This window comes from Aplidium turbinatum, chromosome 2 (genome assembly GCF_918807975.1).
Source record: "Aplidium turbinatum chromosome 2, kaAplTurb1.1, whole genome shotgun sequence".
Taxonomy (NCBI): Eukaryota; Metazoa; Chordata; class Ascidiacea; order Aplousobranchia; family Polyclinidae; genus Aplidium; species Aplidium turbinatum.
In genome coordinates, this window is record NC_137473.1 from 30,372,789 (window position 1) to 30,394,526 (window position 21,738).

At 38.7% G+C, this 21,738-nt stretch overlaps 2 protein-coding genes across 5 annotated transcripts in view; both read left to right on the plus strand.

The window, feature by feature from the left end:
- Positions 1–9,408: 9,408 nt before the first annotated feature.
- Positions 9,409–16,874, plus strand: LOC145788496 ((3R)-3-hydroxyacyl-CoA dehydrogenase-like). Its single transcript, XM_082600257.1, has 2 exons — positions 9,409–10,123; positions 16,744–16,874. Exons 1-2 carry the CDS (start codon positions 9,409–9,411, stop codon positions 16,872–16,874), a joined length of 846 nt encoding a protein of 281 aa, XP_082456383.1.
- A 1,880-nt stretch (positions 16,875–18,754) lies between these two features.
- Positions 18,755–21,738, plus strand: part of LOC145765259 (uncharacterized) — a 40,880-nt gene continuing 37,896 nt past the window's right edge. For all 4 annotated transcript variants that reach the window (XM_082577055.1, XM_082577053.1, XM_082577054.1 and 1 more), the window contains exon 1: positions 18,755–19,024. In XM_082577055.1, coding sequence (XP_082433181.1) covers positions 18,803–19,024 — 222 coding nt within the window. In that variant the 5' untranslated portion in view covers positions 18,755–18,802. The remainder of the gene's footprint in view (positions 19,025–21,738) is intronic.

Sequence of the window (21,738 nt, forward strand, 5' to 3'; positions counted from 1 at the left end):
GTCCCCACCTTTGGCTACACTAAACTGCATCTCTCTCTAGGGTTCGACAAATCATTTTCATGGCGTTTCCTCATCGCGGATGTTCTTCATCCCATTCTAGGAATGGATTTCCTTGAACATTTCAAAATTTCACTTGACATCTCAAAGCGTAAATTAATTCTACCACCTGATAAGCATCCTCCATGCTCAAACGACGCTCGCTCTTCCACTAATGTTATTATGTGTCCCCGTAAATTGCCTTCAGCAAAGTCCATTCATGCAAGTCGCAACATTAATCGAGCTTCTACGGCGCCACTACACGAACTTGCCTCTCATAGCATCTCTAGTACAGTTCCTGCGCCATCTTCCATTGAATCTCTCCTCGACTCCTTCGCTGACGTTTTTGATCAATCGTCGTTTACTAAATCTATTTCTCACCACGTACAACATCACATCATCACCTCTGGCCCACCAGTCCGCTCACCCAAACGGCGCATGTCCCCTGAAATGCTCGACACATTGTCCAAGGAACTGAATACTCTTTTTGATCTTGGTGTCATTGAGTATTCTAATTCACCTTACGCTTCACCCATACACATGGTTAAAAAAAAGGACGGAATGTCCCATCGCATCACAGTTGATTATCGCAAACTTAACCTCCAAACTCAACCAGACCGCTACTCACTTCCCTTCCTTCACGATTTTGCTAACCGCATTAATGGCTGCAACGTTTTTTCTAGTTTAGACTTACTCAAGAGCTTTCATCAAATTCCTGTAGCACCTGAAGACATTCCCAAAACTGCTGCCATCTCGCCGCTTGGCTCCATTCAATTCCGTTTCATGCCCATGGGCCTATCGAACTCTAGCCAAACCTTTCAGCGCCTCATGGATGAAGTTCTACGTGACTTACCCTTCATTTTTTGCTACATTGACGATATACTAATTTTTTTAAAATCGCATGAAGAGCATTTATTTCACCTGCAAGAAGTCTTTTCACGCCTTGCCAACTTTGGCCTAACCCTTAACAAAAACAAATGCACATTCGCAGTATCCCAAATCACCTTTTTAGGTCACTTTCTCTCATCGCAAGGTATTCAACCCAATCCTGAAAAGGTAGACGCAATTCAATCGTTTCCTCAACCAATCACGATGAAACAACTACGCAGCTTTGTAGGTATGATCGCTTTTTATTCCAAATTCATTCCCAACTGTGCTGACACTCTGCGACCGCTACATGCTTTGCTCACACATAACAAAGCCAGTCGCAAACGTCTCACGTGGACTCCTGAAGCCGAAGCAGCGTTTGCTCAAGCAAAATCATCCTTATCCAAGGAGTGTCTTCTTGCATTTCCCGCACATGAAGCTCCCACTTTTCTTGCGGTGGATGCATCCGCCACTCACATAGGCTGCGCACTGCAACAAACTGTACACGACCAATCCCGGCCCATAGCGTTCTTCTCAAAATCTCTCACTACTGCACAACGCAATTACTCAACGTTTGACCGTGAACTTTTAGCCGTTTACCTCGGCATACAACATTTTCGCTATTTTTTAGAAGGTCGTACCTTCACCGTCCTCACGGACCACAAGCCGCTAATTAGCGCTCTCCACCGTCCTACCGCATCACATTCGCCGCGACAGATTCGCCACATGTCTTACATAGCTCAATTTACTAAGAATCTTCAGCATCTCGCCGGTGAAGACAACATAACCGCTGATTGTCTCTCCCGGCCTCCCATAGCCGCTATTTTTGAGGATGTACCCTCCCTTGATTATAACCGCATGGCTATTCTACAGAATCAAGACACTACGCTTCCGCCTCTCCATGACAACTCATCGCTAAAACTGACCACTCGACCCGCCCCAAATGGCCTCTCCTTGTTAGGCGAGACATCTACCGGCCGTTTTCGCCCTTATGTTCCTCCGCTCATGCGCAGACAAGTATTCGACATTACCCACTCCCTGGCTCATCCAGGCATCAAACAAACACAGCGTTTACTATCTGACCGCTTTTTCTGGCCTAAGCTTAAAATCGATGCTCGCGACTGGTGCCGCACCTGCTTACACTGTCAACAAACTAAAATCTTTCGCCACAATCTCTCACCCTTACAGCAATTTCAACCTCCAGCTGGTCGTTTCGCTCACATTCACCTGGACCTCACTGGCCCGCTGCCATCTTCCCAGGGCTTCTCCTACATTCTTACCATTGTGGATCGCTTCACTCGTTGGGTCGAGGCCATTCCATTACGTGATATAACCGCAAAATCCTGCGCAGACGCTTTTCTCATGCACTGGGTCAGTCGATTTGGCGTGCCTGCCAGAATTACTACTGACCGAGGCGCTCAATTCACTTCCACTTTATGGAAAGACATTGCACAATTTCTTGGATCTAAGCTCTCCCATTCCACTAGCTATCATCCTCAATGCCAGGGCGCTGTTGAAGAATATAACCGCGTGATTAAATGGGCTCTAAAAGCACAAACTACCTCTGCAGACTGGGTCTCCAACCTTCCATGGGTTTTATTAGGTTTGCGCTCTGCTTTGAAGGAACAAATCGACTGTTCTGCCGCAGAATTGACCCTTGGCACACAACTCCGTCTGCCGGGCCATTTTTTTACTCCTTTAGATGACACACCTTCATCTCACACTCCACTCGTCAAGGACTTTATTAAGTTCATGGCCGCGTTGCGTTATGCTCCCACCCGCGTATCGCGCAACGGCCAAACTCACATCGACGATGCCTTATTCTCCTGCTCCCATGTCTTCATTCGCGACGACTCAGTTAGATCTCCACTTCAACGTCCGTATCAAGGGCCTTTTTGTATTCAATCACGTTCTGACAAATATTTCACTTTAGACCTCGGTTCGCGCATTTCCAACGTATCCATAGATAGACTCAAACCATTCTACCCGCTTGCACCACCTGACCTCACCCTGTCACCTACAACCACACCTTGTCCACCGTCCGCATCTTCTAATAGTGAAGACAACTGTGTTACCTTTTCTCAATTGCCTTTCCCCCTATCAGAATCCATCGTGCGCGAACCTTCGTTCATTCGCTTTCAACCCAAAGCGACTCGTAGTGGACGCATCATCGTCCAACCTTCTAGGTTTACAGACTAACCTGCATCCATTCTACAGCAATTTACCGTCCTGAGCAAGACGTGAAAACTGCATCCATTCTATAGTCACTCGTTTAACTACAGTCACGTGACGTTGCAACCACTTCTTGTACTCATATTTGTCGCTACTTTTTAATGTATCTTATCTCAGCCGGCATTTGCCGCCATGACACGTCATGCTACGTCATTGCAACAATTTATTTCTGCTCGTGTTTGTCGCTTTTTTTTTAATGAGTGCTGGACCTACTCAGTACCCATGTACTACGACTCTCATACTTTCATGTCTAGTTTCCTACCCATCATCAGCCGGCGTCTGCCGCCATGGCACTGCCATGCAACATATTGCAACTACTCGTATGCCTGCATGCATCGCTATATTTTTTTCATTATGTGTCCCATCATCAGCCGGCGTCTGCCGCCATGGCACTGCCATGCAACATATTGCAACGACTTGTATTCCCGCATGCATCGCTTTTTTTAGTGTGTCTGAACTGCTTATGTGTTACTTTCTAGCGGACGCTACTCTGTATCAATTTTGTTTCAGACGTGCCCATCAACACGGTTGCTGTGAGACTTGATGCGCGACTTCCAGGGACTTCAATACAGCACCACGATGATGTCACGACAAGCTCACTGATGAGACCACTTCAACATGGTACCACAGCACTCCATGTTCTCCACGACTTGCACTGAGTTGAACAGTCCCTCATTACATACCTCACCACGAGATGTCTCCACGGAGATGATTTCAACACGGCTATCCTCAGCCGCCGACGCAAGCAATATGGTCAACCCCATATCTGCCGCTACTTTCTGCGACACACCTTCAACGTGCAATTGCTGCATCGTTCATCATTCAAGCCTTCTCTGCTGCGTCAGAAGCACACCGCGACGTCAAACAAACCAGTGCCGCTATTATGCGCCACTTTTGACATGCAATGGCTGCATGTCACACAGCTTGCAACTATACAAGCTGGCCTTTTTCCTGTCACATTCGTCCCACATCAACGGACTCACAACTCAACAGCTGTCGTGCTCGTCATCCATCAATGGACTACTAACTGAACTGCTTATCAACTGCTGTCGTGCTCATCTTATATCATCGAACTTACACATCAACTGCTGTCTCGTCCTCCCTCATCAAAATACTCGAACTAATAGTATGACTTTAGAACATTCTGTCTCGCACAACCGCGCGCGCGCGCACACCGTTAGGCTACATACATTTTTTTACTATTCTGATTTGCTTCCATGGGTGTCAGGTCCTATCTCTTCGGAGGCGGGACATGGACAGCCATGGACGCTTACCTGTTTGTATACATGCTTAATTTTTTCTCTAAAAAAACGCTTCTAAATATTTTTCTCTCATGGCTGATTTTACAGTTGCGCCCCCGTATTCAATTTCAGTTTCTAACCCTAAATCATAACTTAATGTTTTCGTCATTCACGACATCTCTCCTACGTTTCAATGTCGCTTTGACTGGGGCCAACGTATGTACCGACTGCTGTCTTTTATTTGTCACCAGCGATCATTCTGTAGTGCAGTCCAACGTTCTCATAATTCCATAATTCTATTGTTTAGCCCTTTCAAGTTTCAATTATTATTTAATTAGCTTTGCGCCTGGCAACCCGCGGATGAATATTGTTTCGCATATAAATTAAGAGACTAGGTATGAATCTGCCCTTTTTCGATCTACGCTCTCACAACGAGAAGTCAGTGACGTTTCTGAATCCGCTCTAATCGCTGCAACGATTGCCGCAATAAAGATGAATTCTCAAATCTAGTGTTGTCTTATACCCTCTAACTCAGCAGCGTCATCCCTTCAACCCAGAAGCGTTACAAACACTCGAAATTGATCGCTTTGTGTTTGCATTGTTTTGATAAAAAGCTTCGTCGAGCGGTTACGTTTGAACAACGATTTCTCGTTTTGTGGATTAGATATAAATGTTAAAGTTAACAGATGAATAAACCAAAACATACTCTTTTAATTTGTGTTGGTTTGGTATTTTTATTGTAAAAAATGAATTGCTGAGAATTGGTACAAAATAGTAAAGTTTAAGTTAGCGCTACATAAATATAATGCCTATTTTAGACTGGCAATTTATCCATTCGGGTAGATGAGGCATCATGCTTTCCAACGATAGGAAAAGTGGTAAAATCCGAGCAGAAATGAGAAAGCTACAGCATATTTGGTGGAGGCAGTATTCACCAATCACAGCAAACTGGGGGCGGCTTATGATGAACAATGATCGAATCGCCTTGGCAATTAGTTCATTCGGGTAGATGAAGCATAGTGTTTTCCAACGATCTAAGCAGAAATGAGAAAGCTAGAGGCACTATTCACTACAAATATTTAAAAATCAGTAGCCATTGCGCTTTTACTTCTATTTCGTGTTTTTGCACCCTTCCTAAAAGTGGGTCCACGTCTTTTAGGCGCTGACAGTTAGGCGCTGGTCTAATAGGCGCGCACACTGTGGCGTCTGGATATTTAGGTGCGGAGCACTGTGGCGCCCGTTCATTTAGGTGCTATTCCTACTAAAGTCTGTAGATTGTATCAGCTTGGCAGGTAGGGGCGTAGGGCAATGCTTTTCACACAAAATATCATATTGAACAGGAAAATATATTGTTTTGTTAATGCGTGTGCGTTGTTGGTCATGGCTTCAGTGAGTGAAGTTGCCTAAACTGGCAATGCTTTATCACACAAAATGTTTTATTACACAAAAAAATATATGGGTGAAGCTGCTTGAACCGGAAATGCTTTTCACACAAAATGTTATATTGAACAGAAGAATATGTTATGGCTTCCGTTAGTGAAGCTGCTTAAACCGGCAATGATTTTCACATAAAATGTTATATTGAACAGAAAAATATGTTGTTTTTTTTAATGCGAGTGTTCAGCATTTATTTGTTGTTAGTGCAGGTTTGCGCCGGCGAAAGCTTTATCAATAAATTATTCAAGTTTCCGAAATGTATGAGATTGAGTTCACTTTTAGTTAGGTCAAATAATAACTAAACATCAGTAAAAAATGTACCGTAGGCTGTACTCAAGCGGGCGGTAGGCTTGAGTGAAGAGTAACTTAGTTTTCCGTCAAAACCCGGACTAGGTTTAACGAGCGAAGTCTCACCATTATGCTTGCAACTTGTAGCCAAGGTGTAGCCTATATGCCCTGTAAAAATGTATTCATGTGAACAGTAGTAGAGCGTCTTACGCGTTCTCGTCACATGGCCAATCCATCCCGAACAGAAGTAATTTATATTTAATCTAAATTACCAGACATTTTTCACACAAATCTGTTGTATTTACGCAGTAAAAACATGTCATGTGATCGACGTAGACGCACAATCTTGACATCAAATGAAAGCATACATCTTCAGCTATCCGAAGATGCAAAGCTTTGCAATAAAATTTAAAACATTCTATGTACAACTAGCAACTTTCCAAAAGGTATTTTTTCTAATTTTTTTAAAAATTAATAATTGGCAGAAAAGTATACTCCATTATAATTTTTACTACCCAAGCATGATACAATAATATGAAAATATATGTAGTTTAATCGAATGCCAAAACAACTCTGCACATAAGAAAAAATTTACTTCGTTTCTGCGCGCAATGCTTTAGGAGGTATAGCAGAATGATTATGGAGAAATTTGGAAAATTTTAAGCAAAAAGTTTACGTAATTTAGCCTACAGTCTTTTTGATCGAGAAATTCCAAAGTAAGGGGTTGCCTAGCCAGTTTTGACTGCCAATTCCCATGAGTGAAAGAAAAAAAATCCACTGTGTCCCCATCTTTAAGAAGTCCTCATCTGATAACTGCACCGCCAAAATATATTTTTTATATTAGCCAAAAAAGGACAGGCAAAGACTATGGATCTGCCATCATTTACATTATTTTTTTGCTTGAAATAGGCTACCTTTTAACCTTGAACGTAGGGATACTTCCTTGGTCATCATGGCAAAAATCCCAACACGTGTGTATACGTCCGTGGTCGCGAAAGAGTTAACTAAAAATGATCTCAATAATGTTCGAAAGCTTCAACAATTTATTGATAAAGCTTTCACCAAAGCAAACCTGGACTAACAACAAATAAAACAATAATAAATCAACTAATAAAACAACAATATATTTTTCTGTTCAATGTAACATTTTGTGTGAAAAGCATTGCCGGTTTTAGCAGCTTCACTCACTGAAGCTATGATATAATTTTCTGGCAAGCTGCCAAGCTAATACAATCTACAGACTTTACTAGGAATAGCACCTAAATGACCGGGCGCCACAGTGCTCCGCACCTAAATATCCAGACGCCACAGTGTGCGCGCCTATTAGACCAGCGCCTAACTGTCAGCGCCTAAAAGACTTGCTCCCCTAAAAGTAGTTGCGTTTTTTTGCATGACGTCAGACTTTGTTATGACATCACTGATCAAGGCGGCCGATGCTATACCGGCACCAATTATAACCAAGGAAGATTATAGTCAAGTCAAGTCAAGTCAATTTATTTTGTTTTAACAGCGCCATATATTAACAAATAATCAGAGTAAAATGTAATTGTCAAAACAATGCATTGTACAACTGTTGGTTAGATTATGGCGCAATCAGGATGGTAGCGAAAGACCATAAGCAGTCATCTAGTCAGCCACCACCCCATCACAGTAAATCTAACTACACATTCATACACACTAGTGTGCAGAGGCAGGCACACTACTTCATTGAATAAAAAGAGTTCGCCACTGAGATTGAAAAACAACTACTGTTGGTTTGAATCTGCATTCTCAGACTGAGTAAGCCGAGGATGAAGATTCAAACCAACGAGCAACGACCAAGAATTGACCAACCACCAATAATTAGTGATTGTGTGCTATAATAGGCTACAGCACTTGCGAAAGTTTTCCTGAAATAACGAGGAAAAACGTGGATACCACCACCGAATTGCAACAATTTTTATGTGAAGCATACAAAAACAGGGCAATTTGATACTAATAACTGTAGAGAACAAATATTAATAAGTAACTTACGATATGATGATATAGGCCTACTGTAAAGGTAAGTTATCCTTTGTATTGAGCACTTAAGGTACGCATGTATATTCAATATTCATGTAACAGTTGGTTTTTGAGATTTTTTTTAAAGCAATGGAACGGTAAATCTTTTACATCGTGTGAAATTTCACTCCACACTTGCACACACAAGAAATGGAGTGTTTTTTTGCCAAAGTTTGTTTCAAACCTGGGAAGAAAAAATCTGGTTTTAGCCTTATGTCTTGTATCATGTTGATGTATGTCGTCTAATTTAACAAAGTAGCCAGAGAAACATGCTGGCAAAAAATTATTTTCGTACTTGAACATGAACTGTGCATATGCCAGCTTTGCAAGGTCACTCACTTTTAATACCTGAAATTTGCTGTACATGTAGGTCGTCGAAGTTTTCCTGTCACCAAACAAACACGCTCTAATAAATTTGTTCTGAATCACTTCCACCTTGTGTACTAACGTTTTGTTGGCCCTACCCCAATTAATTATCGAATATAATAGACGAAACATGCAGAAAACATTAGAAATAATATTAGATTTTGTAAACATTAGAATTTTCCTCTTGAATTTGTATCGATCGCTTTAAATGAATGATTTCGTCCGGGTACAGATAAGGCAATCAAGGCCAGGCTAGAATAGCTAATTCTTTGTCTTGATTGGGATTACGAGAATGAGGATGGAGAAACTAAAAGGATTTTTTTTCCTTTCTTTGAGTTTGGTTTCTAAAATTTGGTAAATTGGCTAACTTAGGATGCAACCTTATTAACCCACAAAACGAAACTGCAGCTGGCTTTAGGTTAGTCTGATTTGTAATCTTCATATAGTCGCAACTTCACACATTCTTAAACCATTTTTTTTTTTTTGGTATCAAAAAAACGGCAATTAAATTTTCTTTACAATCTTGTCAAACTTGACGTGTATCCAGTCCCTAAGCTTGTGTGGATTACTGTTTAAAAGGTGGGTCTGGAGAGCAAACAATTTGCTGCCTACTTTCGAAAGTGCAGGAAACTTTTTTGGGAGTGAGTAGCAAGCGCAGACAGAGCAAAAAAGGTCGCTTTGCACGCACAGAATTGGATCATTGCACGGTCAGTTTACACTAGGCTAATATTCTAACAAACTAACTGTGATATATCCACTTCTACAAATAATTGTTAGTTTTCTCTCTTGTTGCCGACCCCCTTTGATTTTTTCTAGTTGCACCGCTGGTTGCATTAGATATAATTAATCTTATATTTCAGGTGTAAGTTTTTACTTTTCTACGTTCTTGTACAACTAAATTATGTCTGCGCTTTCAGGAAAAGTGTCAATTGTCACGGGAGCTGCTAGTGGGATTGGACTAGCTGTGTCCAAAAGGTTTGCAAAAGAAGGTTCAAAGGTCATGATGATTGATTTTAATCTGGATGCTTTAACTAAAGCATGCAATGACATTTGTCTTAGCCATGGTGGTAAAACATGCTATTTCATGCAAGGCGATGTTACTCAGAAAGATTTTGCTGTGAAGGTGATGATTGCTACTGCAGAGTACTTTGGAAAGCCTGCAACTATTTTAGTTAATTCTGCAGGAATTGCCGAGGAATCGAATGTATTGATAATGACTGAGGCCCAATTTAAACACATGATGAATGTCAACCTCAATGGAACTTTTCTTTTTCTTCAAGCTTTTCTTCAACATCTCAAAGAGAATAATTTGGATGGTAAACAACTTGATTCAAGCATTGTAAACCTTTCAAGTATTGCTGGAAAGTTAGGAATGCCTGGAGGTGCTCATTATGCTGCGTCAAAAAGTGGTGTTGTTGGGTTGACAAAATCTGTTTGTGCTGAATTGGGAAAACATGGTGTGAGATGCAATGCATTACTGCCAAGTTATATTGAAACACCGCTGGTTGATTCTGCAGCAAATTCTAGAAGACTAAAATCTTTCATTCGCTCTCATCCCATGAAGCGCTTAGGAAAGGCTGAAGAGGTTGCTAACGCTTGCGGAATGGCCCGTTTCGGCGAGTCCGATTCGGCGAGTCCGATTCGACTAGTCCGATTCGGCGAGTTCCCTATTCGGCGAGAGCCTTTTTCGGCGAGTGCCCTATTCGGCGAGTTTTTGAAATTTTTAAAATGAAATTATCGGGTACCGTAGCCTAACTACAATTGCCGTTTTTACATCGTTTTGACGTCGCTAAACGTTGAAATCGTGCAGAAAGGAATAAAAATAAAATGTTTGAACTATTAAATTAAAATTCGTCATGTCAGTTCAGTTGTTTTTATTTTTGACCATCATATCAAAACCAATACACGTCAACATAGCAAAGGTCGAGAAAAAGGTAGAAGCGACAAAACGCGAAGTTAAAACGTGCTTGTGACCGAAGTAAGTTATTGAGTTGAAAGAAATTTGGCACGGTCGCAACACCTTCAGAAAAATTTAAGATATGAAGGGAAAATAAACCAAACAATGTTACAAAAAACATCATGTTTATGTCTATAAGTTAGTACTTTTGAATAGTTAAAATGATTAGTTTGGATCAACAAATGTGTGACCCACAGCTTAGATTGAAAGGAAATTATCGGGTACCGTAGCCTAGTTATCCCGACTAGCAAAAATTTGTTCCTAGAACCCAGTTAGCCTAACAGTTCATTTTTACATTGTAGTAACAGAATAAAAAGGCTAACCAAATGTGTGGCCTATCGTTTTAACGTCGCTAAACGTTGAAATCGTGTAGAAAAGAGAACTTTGCTGACTAGGATACGTTGAAACTGAAAAACATTCACAGAAGCCCTACGATACGTTGCATTTTTAAGATAATGTATTCAGACGTTGAATCAATGTACAAATGAAATGTTATGCTAAATGGGTTCTTGGAACAATTCGAAAGGCTTCTGTGAATTTTTGCTGGTCGGGATAACTGGGCTACGGCACCCGATAATTTCCTTTCAATCCAAGCTGTAGGCGGCCTACAGTAAGCCACACATTTGGTTAGCCTTTTTATTTTGTTACTACAATGTAAAAATGAACTGTTAGGCTAACTGGGTTCTTGGAACAAATCGAAAGGCTTCTGTGAATGTTTCTCAGTTTCAAAGTATCCTAGTCAGCAAAAGCTCCCTTTTCTACACGATTTCAACGTTTAGCGACGTTAACACGATAGGCCACACATTTGGTTAGCCTTTTCATTCTGTTACTACAATGTAAAAATGAACTGTGTTCTTGGAACAAATTTTTGCTGGTCGAGATAACTAGGCTACGGTACCCGATAATTTCCTTTCAATCCAAGCTGTAGGCCACACATTTGTTGATCCAAACTAATCATTTTAACTATTCAAAAGTACTAACTTATAGACATAAACAAAATTTATTTTATTTTTTTTTGTAACATTTTCTTTATTTTATTTTCCCTTCATATCTTAAATTTTTCTGAAGGTGTTGCGACCGTGCCAAATTTCTTTCCATAGGCGCCGACTTTTCAAAAAACCTTGGGGGGCGAGAAAGGTGATGACGTCATAACCATAACGCTATTTTACTCAATTAAAATAGTCTTTAATTAAGCTTAGTGTCTTGTTTATATTAACAAATAGGTCCCAAACCGTATTTATTAGAAGCGCTGCTTGAAAGGATTAGTTTTACGCATGCAGTACGCCTAGTCGTAAAATTTTTGAAATTGTTAGCTCATAATTGGAACTGTTGGAAAACAAGCCGATTCATTTCCTTTTCGTGCGAGTGAATAACAACGATCAAGACAGTGAAGTTATCGAAATAAAACGCAAAAATCATGATCTCAAGCAGAGTGAAAACCTGCTATCAGTTTTATTAACCTCGTTTCGCTAATTACTTTCAAAGCGTTGACAACGGCGAAGTGTTTTCTCTTCTGTTTTTTATCGAAAGTCTTTATAGTCTTTTATTGAATACAGTAGGCTATACTCGAGTAAAGGTCGAGATGTTCCCACGTGATTTTCACCTCAAAAAGACAAGTTCAACTAACACGGGACAAGCTGTTGTCTCCAGCTCGGCAATTTTCAAAATGAACGCACTAAAAATCATTGTCGACGTAGATTACGGAGTGTGAAATCGCGTCGGCCTAAGTAAAACTTTTGAATACGTTTATTTGCAGTGATTTAAACTTAATTTTCAAATTCAATGATTTCTTGTCAATTCTAAACTTTATGCACTTGTTGAGCAATATGCAAAGCTCACGAGACAAAACAGAAAGAGGAGATCAATTTTTTTATTTTTGCGTGTAGGATATAATCGTTCTTATTATAACGTAACATTCCATGATCGTTGAAGTCGATGTCAAACCTTAGCGGTCGCATAAAACAATGATGTCAGGTTAGCTAGGTGATAATAGCGGTAAGAGACGTCGTTAATGCAGGCAATATCTGCGACCAAGACCATTAAACACCTTTTCTTTTATCGGTTTTCGATTTAATTCTCACACATTGCGAAGAAAACAATGCGTTCTGTTGAATCATAATTGTCTCACAGCGGGAAGACCTCGTTGAAAATAGCGCGTCTAATTTAGCTGGTTTACTTAATATTGCAGTGAATAGTTACGTGACTATTCCAGCAGTGCAAGTTACTCTACCATCTACTTTGAAACTTCCATACCGTATGAGAAAGCCATGCGATCAGCTGCTGTTTTGCGGGCAAGAGCAACGTAGGCTTTTCTTGCTTTCGGCATTCTTTAAGTCCGTTTAAATTATCTAAATCTCTTTCACGAAGTGTTTTATCTTTGAAACACCACTTGTCATCACCATTTTTGTTGCCCTTCAACCATAAATTTACGGGGGGCGCCGCCCCCCGGAAGTCGGTGCGTATGTTTCTTTCAACTCAATAACTTACTTCGGTCACAAGCACGTTTCAACGTTCGTGTTTTGTCGCTTCTACCTTTTTCTACCCCTTTGCTATGTTGACGTGTATTGTTTTTCATATGATGGTCAGAAATAAAAACAACTAAACTGACATGACGAATTGTAATTTAATAGTTTAAACATTTAATTTTTATTCCTTTCTGCACGATTTCAACGTTTAGCGACGTTAAAACGATGTAAAAACGGCAATTGTAATTAGGCTACGGTATCCGATAATTTCCTTTCACAAATTTCAAAAACTCGCCGAATAGGGCACTCGCCGAAAAAGGCTCTCGCCGAATAGGGAACTCGCCGAATCGGACTAGTCGAATCGGACTCGCCGAATCGGACTCGCCGAATAGTAGCAGACCCAACGCTTGCTTGTTTTTGGCTTCTAATGAAAGCTCATATATAAATGGTACCTGCTTAGAAGTGAGTGGCGGCTTTGGTATATAACTACAACTCTTGTCATATATATTATATATGTCAGAAGTGGCCAACTTTTTATCGACTGCAATCAACTAGAAATTTTTTTAATTACTAGCGAGTAGCGATCAACCAGTCACTAATGAACTTTTTTCCTGTAATACCTTTTCTGTAAATGCATTCATATTTATCATACATTTACCATTGTCCGCTCTGATCAGTATATATTATTTAAGTTTCAGTTAATTTACCCCTACCGGTACCCCATAGGCGTGGATGTGCCTAGAACTTCTTCGAACGGATATCGGGCTTTTCTGCTTAACCATGCACCAGTGGGGAATGACCTTTTCTTGTGAATGTGGTGCTGAGGAACAGATCGCAGATCACATCATTGATGATTGTACCATTTAGCATTTATTTGATTTAGCACTATCGTTTAGTTTGAAGGACTTTTAAGTGTAGAATATATAAGGTGTTCGTTGTGGTGTGTAAAGCAGAAAATGAGCAAGCTCTAATAAAGGTGGAATAACGATGAAACCAAAGACTGGCTGAGTCTCTAGCCTTCCATTGTAGTCCGGGAACATTGTGAGACTTTGGAGGTAAAGGGATAGACCTTCAGTCCCAGAAGTTCATACAAAAAAGAAGAAGTTAGTTTATTGGTATAGATTAGACTAGGATTAAACTACAATAAACGCATGTAACAACTGAGGTTAATAACTAGCCTCCTCTTTCAATGCAAGCAACAATCAAACTGGAAAGTTACTGCTATCTCTTTGCTAAGACATCTGTTTTTTAGACTACTTTGATTTTTAAGCTTGGATGTTCGTACTTGTTACACCATAATATGGTTCCATAGACGTGTAAGACAGGTATTTTGTTTTTATACCTACCATAGCCGGGATTGAATTTATCCAACCAAGTAATTTGTCTGGGTTGATCGACAATTTTTCTCAAGAATATTCATTGAAAAATGCACTTTTTTTGGAATTTTGTCACATTAGCGCAAAATCAGACGTGATGACCACCTCTGCTATATGTTATTGTTTGTTGCATAGCCAATGTTAACTAAATGGTGTAATAATTTACTTATAAATTAGGTTTTAAATTGCTTTTATGCTGCTTTTACCGAACGTGTAATGATAAGGTTGAGAGATAAAAATTATTATAGTTTTTACTAGCTTTATCAAGTAGAAATGTGCCCCAAAGGCAAAGCAATGTAAATTTCCTCCACATAATTGATTTTGTTGTCGTATGCTTTTTTTTCGCAGTGCTCCAGTACTATAATGCAAGCAAATCTACCTGTAAATAAGCTGAATTGTTTTCTGCCTACGTTTTTATCGCTGCTCTTTGTGTTCTACTGGGTGTCTTTAATTTTGTTTTGGAACCGGTCTTGACAATCTTGTGTGAGATAAATAAATACTTTAATACTAATGTCTAGGGCCATTTTTATTTGGACCTAAAAAAAAATTTTGACTTTATTTTTATCAAATTTTGACTTTCCTTTGACCTAACAAAATTGCTTATTTGTCGAGGCCACAGTTCTTCCTTGAATTAATACCAGTTACCCAAACATAATATTTTGTCGATTTTAGGCCCAAACGTAATATTTTGTTGAAAAGTCAAGTTGTTTTATGGATTATAAAAAGTACGTCGTGTTTTTTGGCGATAGGAAAATTTCGACAAATCTGTCTAACTTTTGCTGAAGACGATTTAGCTTGCTTAGTCATTTTTGTATTACAGAATGTCAGTAGGCTATTCCTAAAATCTAAACTGTTGATCTTCGAAAAGAACACGTTTGTGAAGGGAGTGTTTTATAACAATTATATACTTATATTATATACCGTATGTAACAATAAATTTAAACAATGGACAATTTGCGGTAAAAGTTACTGTTGATCCAAGTGGGCATTGTGACATGTTTCCTGCTTTTATGGGTTAATATGGTTGATTGTGTCGTTGTTCCTGATTTGCAATGCTTCCATGAAGATTTTGACAAAAATTACTCTCAAGAAATACAAAAAGTTTGTCAAAAGCCATAATTTGACAATTGACAAATTAATAAAAAATTTGACTTTATTTTGCCCTATAAACTTCTTAGAAACAGTCCCTTAGGTGCTGAAAACAACTTTATTCTTTGATTCATGGATAAACAAGGTCTTAAAAAGTTCTGATTTTATTGACTATTGCAGGCCCTACTAATGTCACATTGTGTTTTAATTTTAAATGATGGCTAGAAAGAACATGTTTCCATGATTCAGCGCTGTGTTAACTCTGCGACAGTCCGATAATGTCTTTGGTAAATTCTGATTGTTTTTATTATCAGCAGGCTCTATATCTTGATCATTAATTGATATATATATGTCTGGTTTGTTTTGTCTTTTTCGTTTTTGTGTGGTTATAATGGAAAAAGTTTTGTCTGAAATAAGATTGTAATACAGTAGTTCAACATGTTATTTCTATACAATCAAGTTATTTGCTGAATGGTAAGTGTCAAAGAAGTTGTATGTGAGCCACTGCAACACTGGCTGTGTTAAGCAATTAGCCTTATGTGTTTGTTTATCATATGCACTTTGTCGCACTCAGATAATTGGCATGATACTGTATTTTGACGTCATTGATTGTTGTGCTTTATGTAGTTTATGAAATGATCATATCTTCGATTTGTATCTTATGCAAAAATATTAAACAGATTTAATTGCTATGTTTTTAGTGTTATTTTTTGTAATTTTACAGCGGAAGAACAAGTTTTATTGCAAAAAGTATGTTATAATTTGTTACCGGTACCGGTATGTTAGAATTGGCACTAAGAAAATTGCCCATAGGATAATTGCTTGCCAGAAACTTGCCCGTGTGGGAATATTGCCCGTCTTTGAGTAAGAAATAGCTTCGAAAAAAGTCCAGCTGTGAGTCTGTATTGAACCACTGTTCCTCTAAGTAATAGTTTAAACTTAGACCCAGCTGTGATACAAGGCGTGATAAGTTTTAAATTGCAAATGTCAAACTAAATGAAAAAAATGCTTCTGGGGAATATAAATATCAACTCTCTATCTCCTACCGACAAAAGTATACAGCTTTACACTGAGTTTTGAGGACAGTCTTCTTTCAGATTCCACTATTGTCTCAAATTTTGTCACCCTAAAATGGTGACCGTCATAAAAAGTGAGCGCGGAAAAGACATTCGTAGATGAATTGCAATTTATGTATCATTGGAATAAGACGAATAAAAGTGGTAGCCTACTACGATTTATTGGGAGTGCAGTAAAAAAAAACTACAAGTTGCAAAGCAAGATTACACACGAACTCGTATATTGACAATATTCAAATTTAAAAAAAGTAAATGAACATACACATTCATCAGGTAAAGATATTGTGGAAGCAAAACAAGCTTTGAAAGATGAGGTAGTTTCTTCTCACCAATCATGCCATGCCTTAGTTTCTGAGTGTGTTTCATCTCTAGACGAATATGCACTTCCCAAATGCCAAGTTTAAATCACATGAGTAGAAATGTTAGAAATTTGAGACAAAAGCATTGTCAACCGGACAGCTCAGACAAAAGCACGTGACCTAGTGCATTGCACCGGGTCACGTGCACTTGATTACGTCGTGCCGCCCTGTGGCTGTGAGTAGTTGGTAATTACAGCAGCATGACTTCTTGGTAGCTACACAATGATTTGTCCTTAGTTCTATTCTAGCTCTACTCGTGTTGAGACCTCTTTTCAATTCCTTTACGTTTACCTACAAGCGTAACAATTTTCCACCTGTTCCAACTGTATGAAGCGGTTATGATATTCCATTGCAATTCCAAAGTCTTGCTTCAGGTGCAAAATTTCTACAATACGATTCTGGAGTACATGATGCTAGTAGAATATTAATGTTTGCATCAGATGAAGGGCTCGAAGATCTCAAAAAGTACAAGAACCGGGCGGTCGATGGGATCGCTCCAGACATTTACAATCAAATTCTTACTGTTCATATTCAAATCACTAATGCAACAATTCCACGAATATTTGACCTTTTACCAAATAAAACCGTGGTACATATAGAGCGGTTTATGCCAAAATTAAGGAACTGGTTGATTATGCTCCAGAGTATGTGACAAGTGATTTTGAGAAAGCTTTGAAGCTTTAAAACAAGTCTTCCCTGGTGCTACTCATAATGGCTGTTTCTTCCATTTTTGCTAAGCTCATTACAGAAAAATTGCTGCCATAAGAGCAACACATGAATACCATAATAATAAAAGCTTCAGTTTGAAGATGCGTTATTTTTCTGCTCTCGCGTTTGTTCCCACTCAAGATGTTATTGAAGCTTTTGAGGAACTCTCCGATGATGGAGAAATCCCTCCTGAATTGTTATCCTATTTTGATTTTACCTATATAGGAATTGAAAGGGGAACTCGACAAAGTAGGAGGAGGGACCTCCCGCAATCCCCCATTACTAGTTGGAATGTTTATATTCGTTTTGAAAATTCATTGCCACATACCAATAATAGCGTCGAGACCTTTCACAATTCTTTAAATAAATCTGTTTGTTGTACTCATCGTAATATTTGGAAATTAATCAATGCCTTAAAAAATGAAGAAGGTTTAGCGCATGCGAGAAGTATTCAAATGGAAAGAGGGGATACACCTCCCATGCGAAAAAATACCGAGACTTAGATGTCCGGCTTTGAAATCTTATTTCAAAATATGATAGTAATGATAAAATGTCATATTTTAGAAGTGTGGCCTATCATATAATATGCATATATTTTTAATTTTTAAAGTAACCCCCATTAGGCTTTACCGACATGCTTTTGTAAATCTCTGTAATTGATGTTGTTATTGTTAACTATGAAGTGAAAACTTGCTGATCTGCCATGCACAACGCACATGACACGAACTGTTATGTTGCCACCCTTCTTAATTGTTTTACACTTTTTATATTATCATGGAATCAGAGTCACTATAGTCGTCCATTTTTTTTTATGGATGTATTGTATTCTCATTATTTGCCTTCTGTATGATCGCTTTGGTTAACACATGAGCAAAAATAGTAATGATGTGAATTTCTAATATCAATTAAACCTTCCCCATATTTGTGATTCCCGCATGAAAGTTGTTGCTACTTTCAATATCTAAATGATAAATTTATGATGTGATGTGCCTTTATTGCTGCAAATTACCTAATGTACCGTACACTTTCAAGCTTGCTACAATGCTACAGATTAAAGTAGGCTACTTCATGAATTTCGCTTAATACGACAAATATCAGTGTCAAGACGTGATAATTAAATCTCGTCGCACCAGTCTGGTTGCAAGTGTGCTAAGTTTAGACTACTTGAGGAACAATGGTTCAATACAGACTCACAGCTGGATTTTTTTGCAGCTATTTCTTGCTCAAAGACGGGCAATCTTCCTGTCACGGTTAGAATTGTAGCAATGTTCCCTGAGAAAGTATGTTTCAAGCAATGTGCAAAGGATCGAGAAAGAGCCTGCAGAGGCCATGCAGGCGTAGATGGAGTATTTCAGACAATGCAGGAAATGGATTTTGAGAGAGGACCTTGGTCTTCAGCATGCAATGGAGACTTCAGAGCAGTAGCGGCCTATCTTGAAAAGGGTGGTGCACCAAATTTGCGCGATTCATCTGGATATGCTCCGCTGGTAAGTCTTTCACACACAAGATTTTGTTTAGAATTAAGTTTAACCATGGTTTAACTTAAAAAGTTAACACGGTTCTTTGATTTCCATCTTATAACTACAGATATTAAAATCAGGTAATACATCAAATATAACTTAGTTACCGTATATACTCACTCGAGTAGTCGAGTATAGGACGAGATTTTTGCAAGTAATTTTCACCTCAAAAAGCAGAGGTCGACCTAAAGAAGGGACAAGATTTTGTCTCCATTAACTTTCTCCAGTAACAAAATTCTGTCTCTAACTTTTCAATAAAAAGGTGCTTTTAGCTTGTTTTGTTATGATAACTGATAAAACGTCTTTGGCTTCTGTCTGCAAAAATTTACATTGCATTTTCGATTTAAGCCCTCATTTTGAGATTCTCCACTTAATCCCTCTCCAACTACTCCTCTATTTCATTTGCTGGTTTCAGTTTAATCACATAGATTGACTTGACTTTGGTAATGGTATACTTCTGCCCTGCTTCTGCTGCAACAACCAATTGAAAACTTCAGGCTGACAACTGCTGCTTAAGATGCTTCTCAACAGCAAGTTGTGGTAATGGATGATTGCCGACGCGAAGTGGTTGTTGAGGAAGTTCTATCAAAAGGACACTACACAATGCGCTAATCCTGTGAAGTTAACTTTCAGAAGGTCTTTTTTTAAATTTCCTTAAAATGCACTGCATGGAATGCGCCGATGTGTCGGCCCTTGGCGATGTCGTCCCTTGCCGATATCGTCCCCTGCTGATATCGTCCCCTCATACATCGGGATGCGCAATTGTTTACGCCATCAGAAAAAGCTTCATAACAGGCAGGCTGTTGGATTTCAGCTCGAACGTTAATGCTCATGTGTAAACATGAGTAAATTCATCTGTTTACAAACACAGAAAAAACAATCGCACCATTTTCAAAGGCTCTGATTTTATTAGGCTACATTTCCAAAATAAAAGTTGCTCACTCATTATGAATTTTTTCAAATGCTTGCTATCCTGGGTTAATTATTTTGTTTGTGATGAGAGCACAGCATTCTGCACCACCAAGTATATAAATTTGTTCACTTTCGTTTAATTACGTGTCTGAAAATGCGCTATCGTGCAATAGGCTATACAAGCCAAATACAAAAAAATGATGCTTTCTATGATGACCAAGACATGAAAATAGCCCACTGCTCAGCCTAGACGAGACCCAAGGCTAGGCGATATCCCTGAGCGTGTAGGCTAAAAACAATCTTTTCTGTAAAGCTACACAAATGAAACATCTAAATAAACTTCAAATTATAACAAATCCCACTTTAAATGGAATAAAAAAGTCTTATAAAGGATAGGCATACAGACAAATGAAGCTAATTATTTTTGCTTTGTGTTGTTTACATTTAGGTAAGATAAAAAGCAGATTAGTTTTGGCATAGAAGATTAATTATCTTGTTGTTTTAACGTGGAAATTGGTGCCAATCAAACGACCCTTCAGGCAGTGGCGTAGGCCTACACAGGATTTTCTCAAGGGGGGCATTCGAAATTTTTTTTCGAATTGGAACTAAAACGAATTGAAAATACGCCTGTTTACTAATAATAACCAGGCTAAGTCATATTGTGTAAGATTAGTCTACCATAGGCTACTCAGCTTTCATTGACGATATTTTTTTAGTTTTCAGCAACTAGTTTACTCATTTAGATAGGCTAGATTTTGTATTAAAAACAAAAAAATGTGAACACTCTTGACTTGACGTCGCATATAAAGTTTTACGTAGACGACGTAGGCTAGTTAGCTTACTCAACCCATTGAACGACGCGTACTGAGGGTACATTTAGAGGCGTACGCAGTACTTTTTACTGGGAGATGGGAGCGTTCGATATGATTTGACTTTTTTTTGTTAGAAGCGATGAGATAACTTCCGCAACTGACCAAGTACCTACAAAGAAATCATGGTTTTGCATACATATTACAGTGTTTGGAAAACTGAATGGTGGGAATTTCTTTACGTTTGTAAAGCACCTTTTCCTCAGAGTACTTGCGGATTTTTTTTATCTTGACTTACTTTGGAAGACTTGCCTGATGCGGATGCAGCAGTTGCTTATTTTATCAGTGGATACATCGGACACATCCTTGTAAGACGTAAAAATGCTCTGTTGCAAAAATTTTTTAGTTAAAAGTGATAGTTTATCTAATTTACAAGACAAGACAACAAGCTAATGCTAAACAAATTTTTCAAGGAGAACAATCAAAATAAAAAAAATTTCTAATTCTGTTACTCAACTAGTCTTTGAGCGAACCACTTGACGTGAAATGCTCTAAACATCAGTTCGGCTTTCATTTAATCATACAGTGTGCTTTTAATTGTTTTGCCAAAAGAAAATAAAACGTTTAACAGTCGTTTGATCAACCCAAAAAACTATAATACCGCTAAAAAAAATCTGTGAAATGCGAAAACTGACTCCTAGTCCTAAAGCGTCCTGCAAGACATAGAATTTTGTATAGGTTTTTGGCTTGGAAGGTCGTCTGTAGCGTCGATGGTTTGCAATGTCATTATATTTGCGATTTTGTGAAACGTATCTGTATGCACTGGAAAGTGTTATTCAGACGTTATTGTTATGCAATAAACTGTTGTATAGAATAGATGACAGCTGGGGTCTGCTACTATTCGGCGAGTTCCCTATTCGGCGATTTTTTTAAAATCCAACGATTGAATATATTATTCAA

Bases quoted from the DNA above. Each gene is read 5' to 3' on its own strand.
- LOC145788496 (XM_082600257.1), top strand. From the start codon at position 9,409: ATGTCTGCGCTTTCAGGAAAAGTGTCAATTGTCACGGGAGCTGCTAGT. The intron at 10,124-16,743 runs GCGAGTCCGATT...CACATTCATCAG, and splicing joins TTGCGGAATGGCCCGTTTCG to GTAAAGATATTGTGGAAGCA.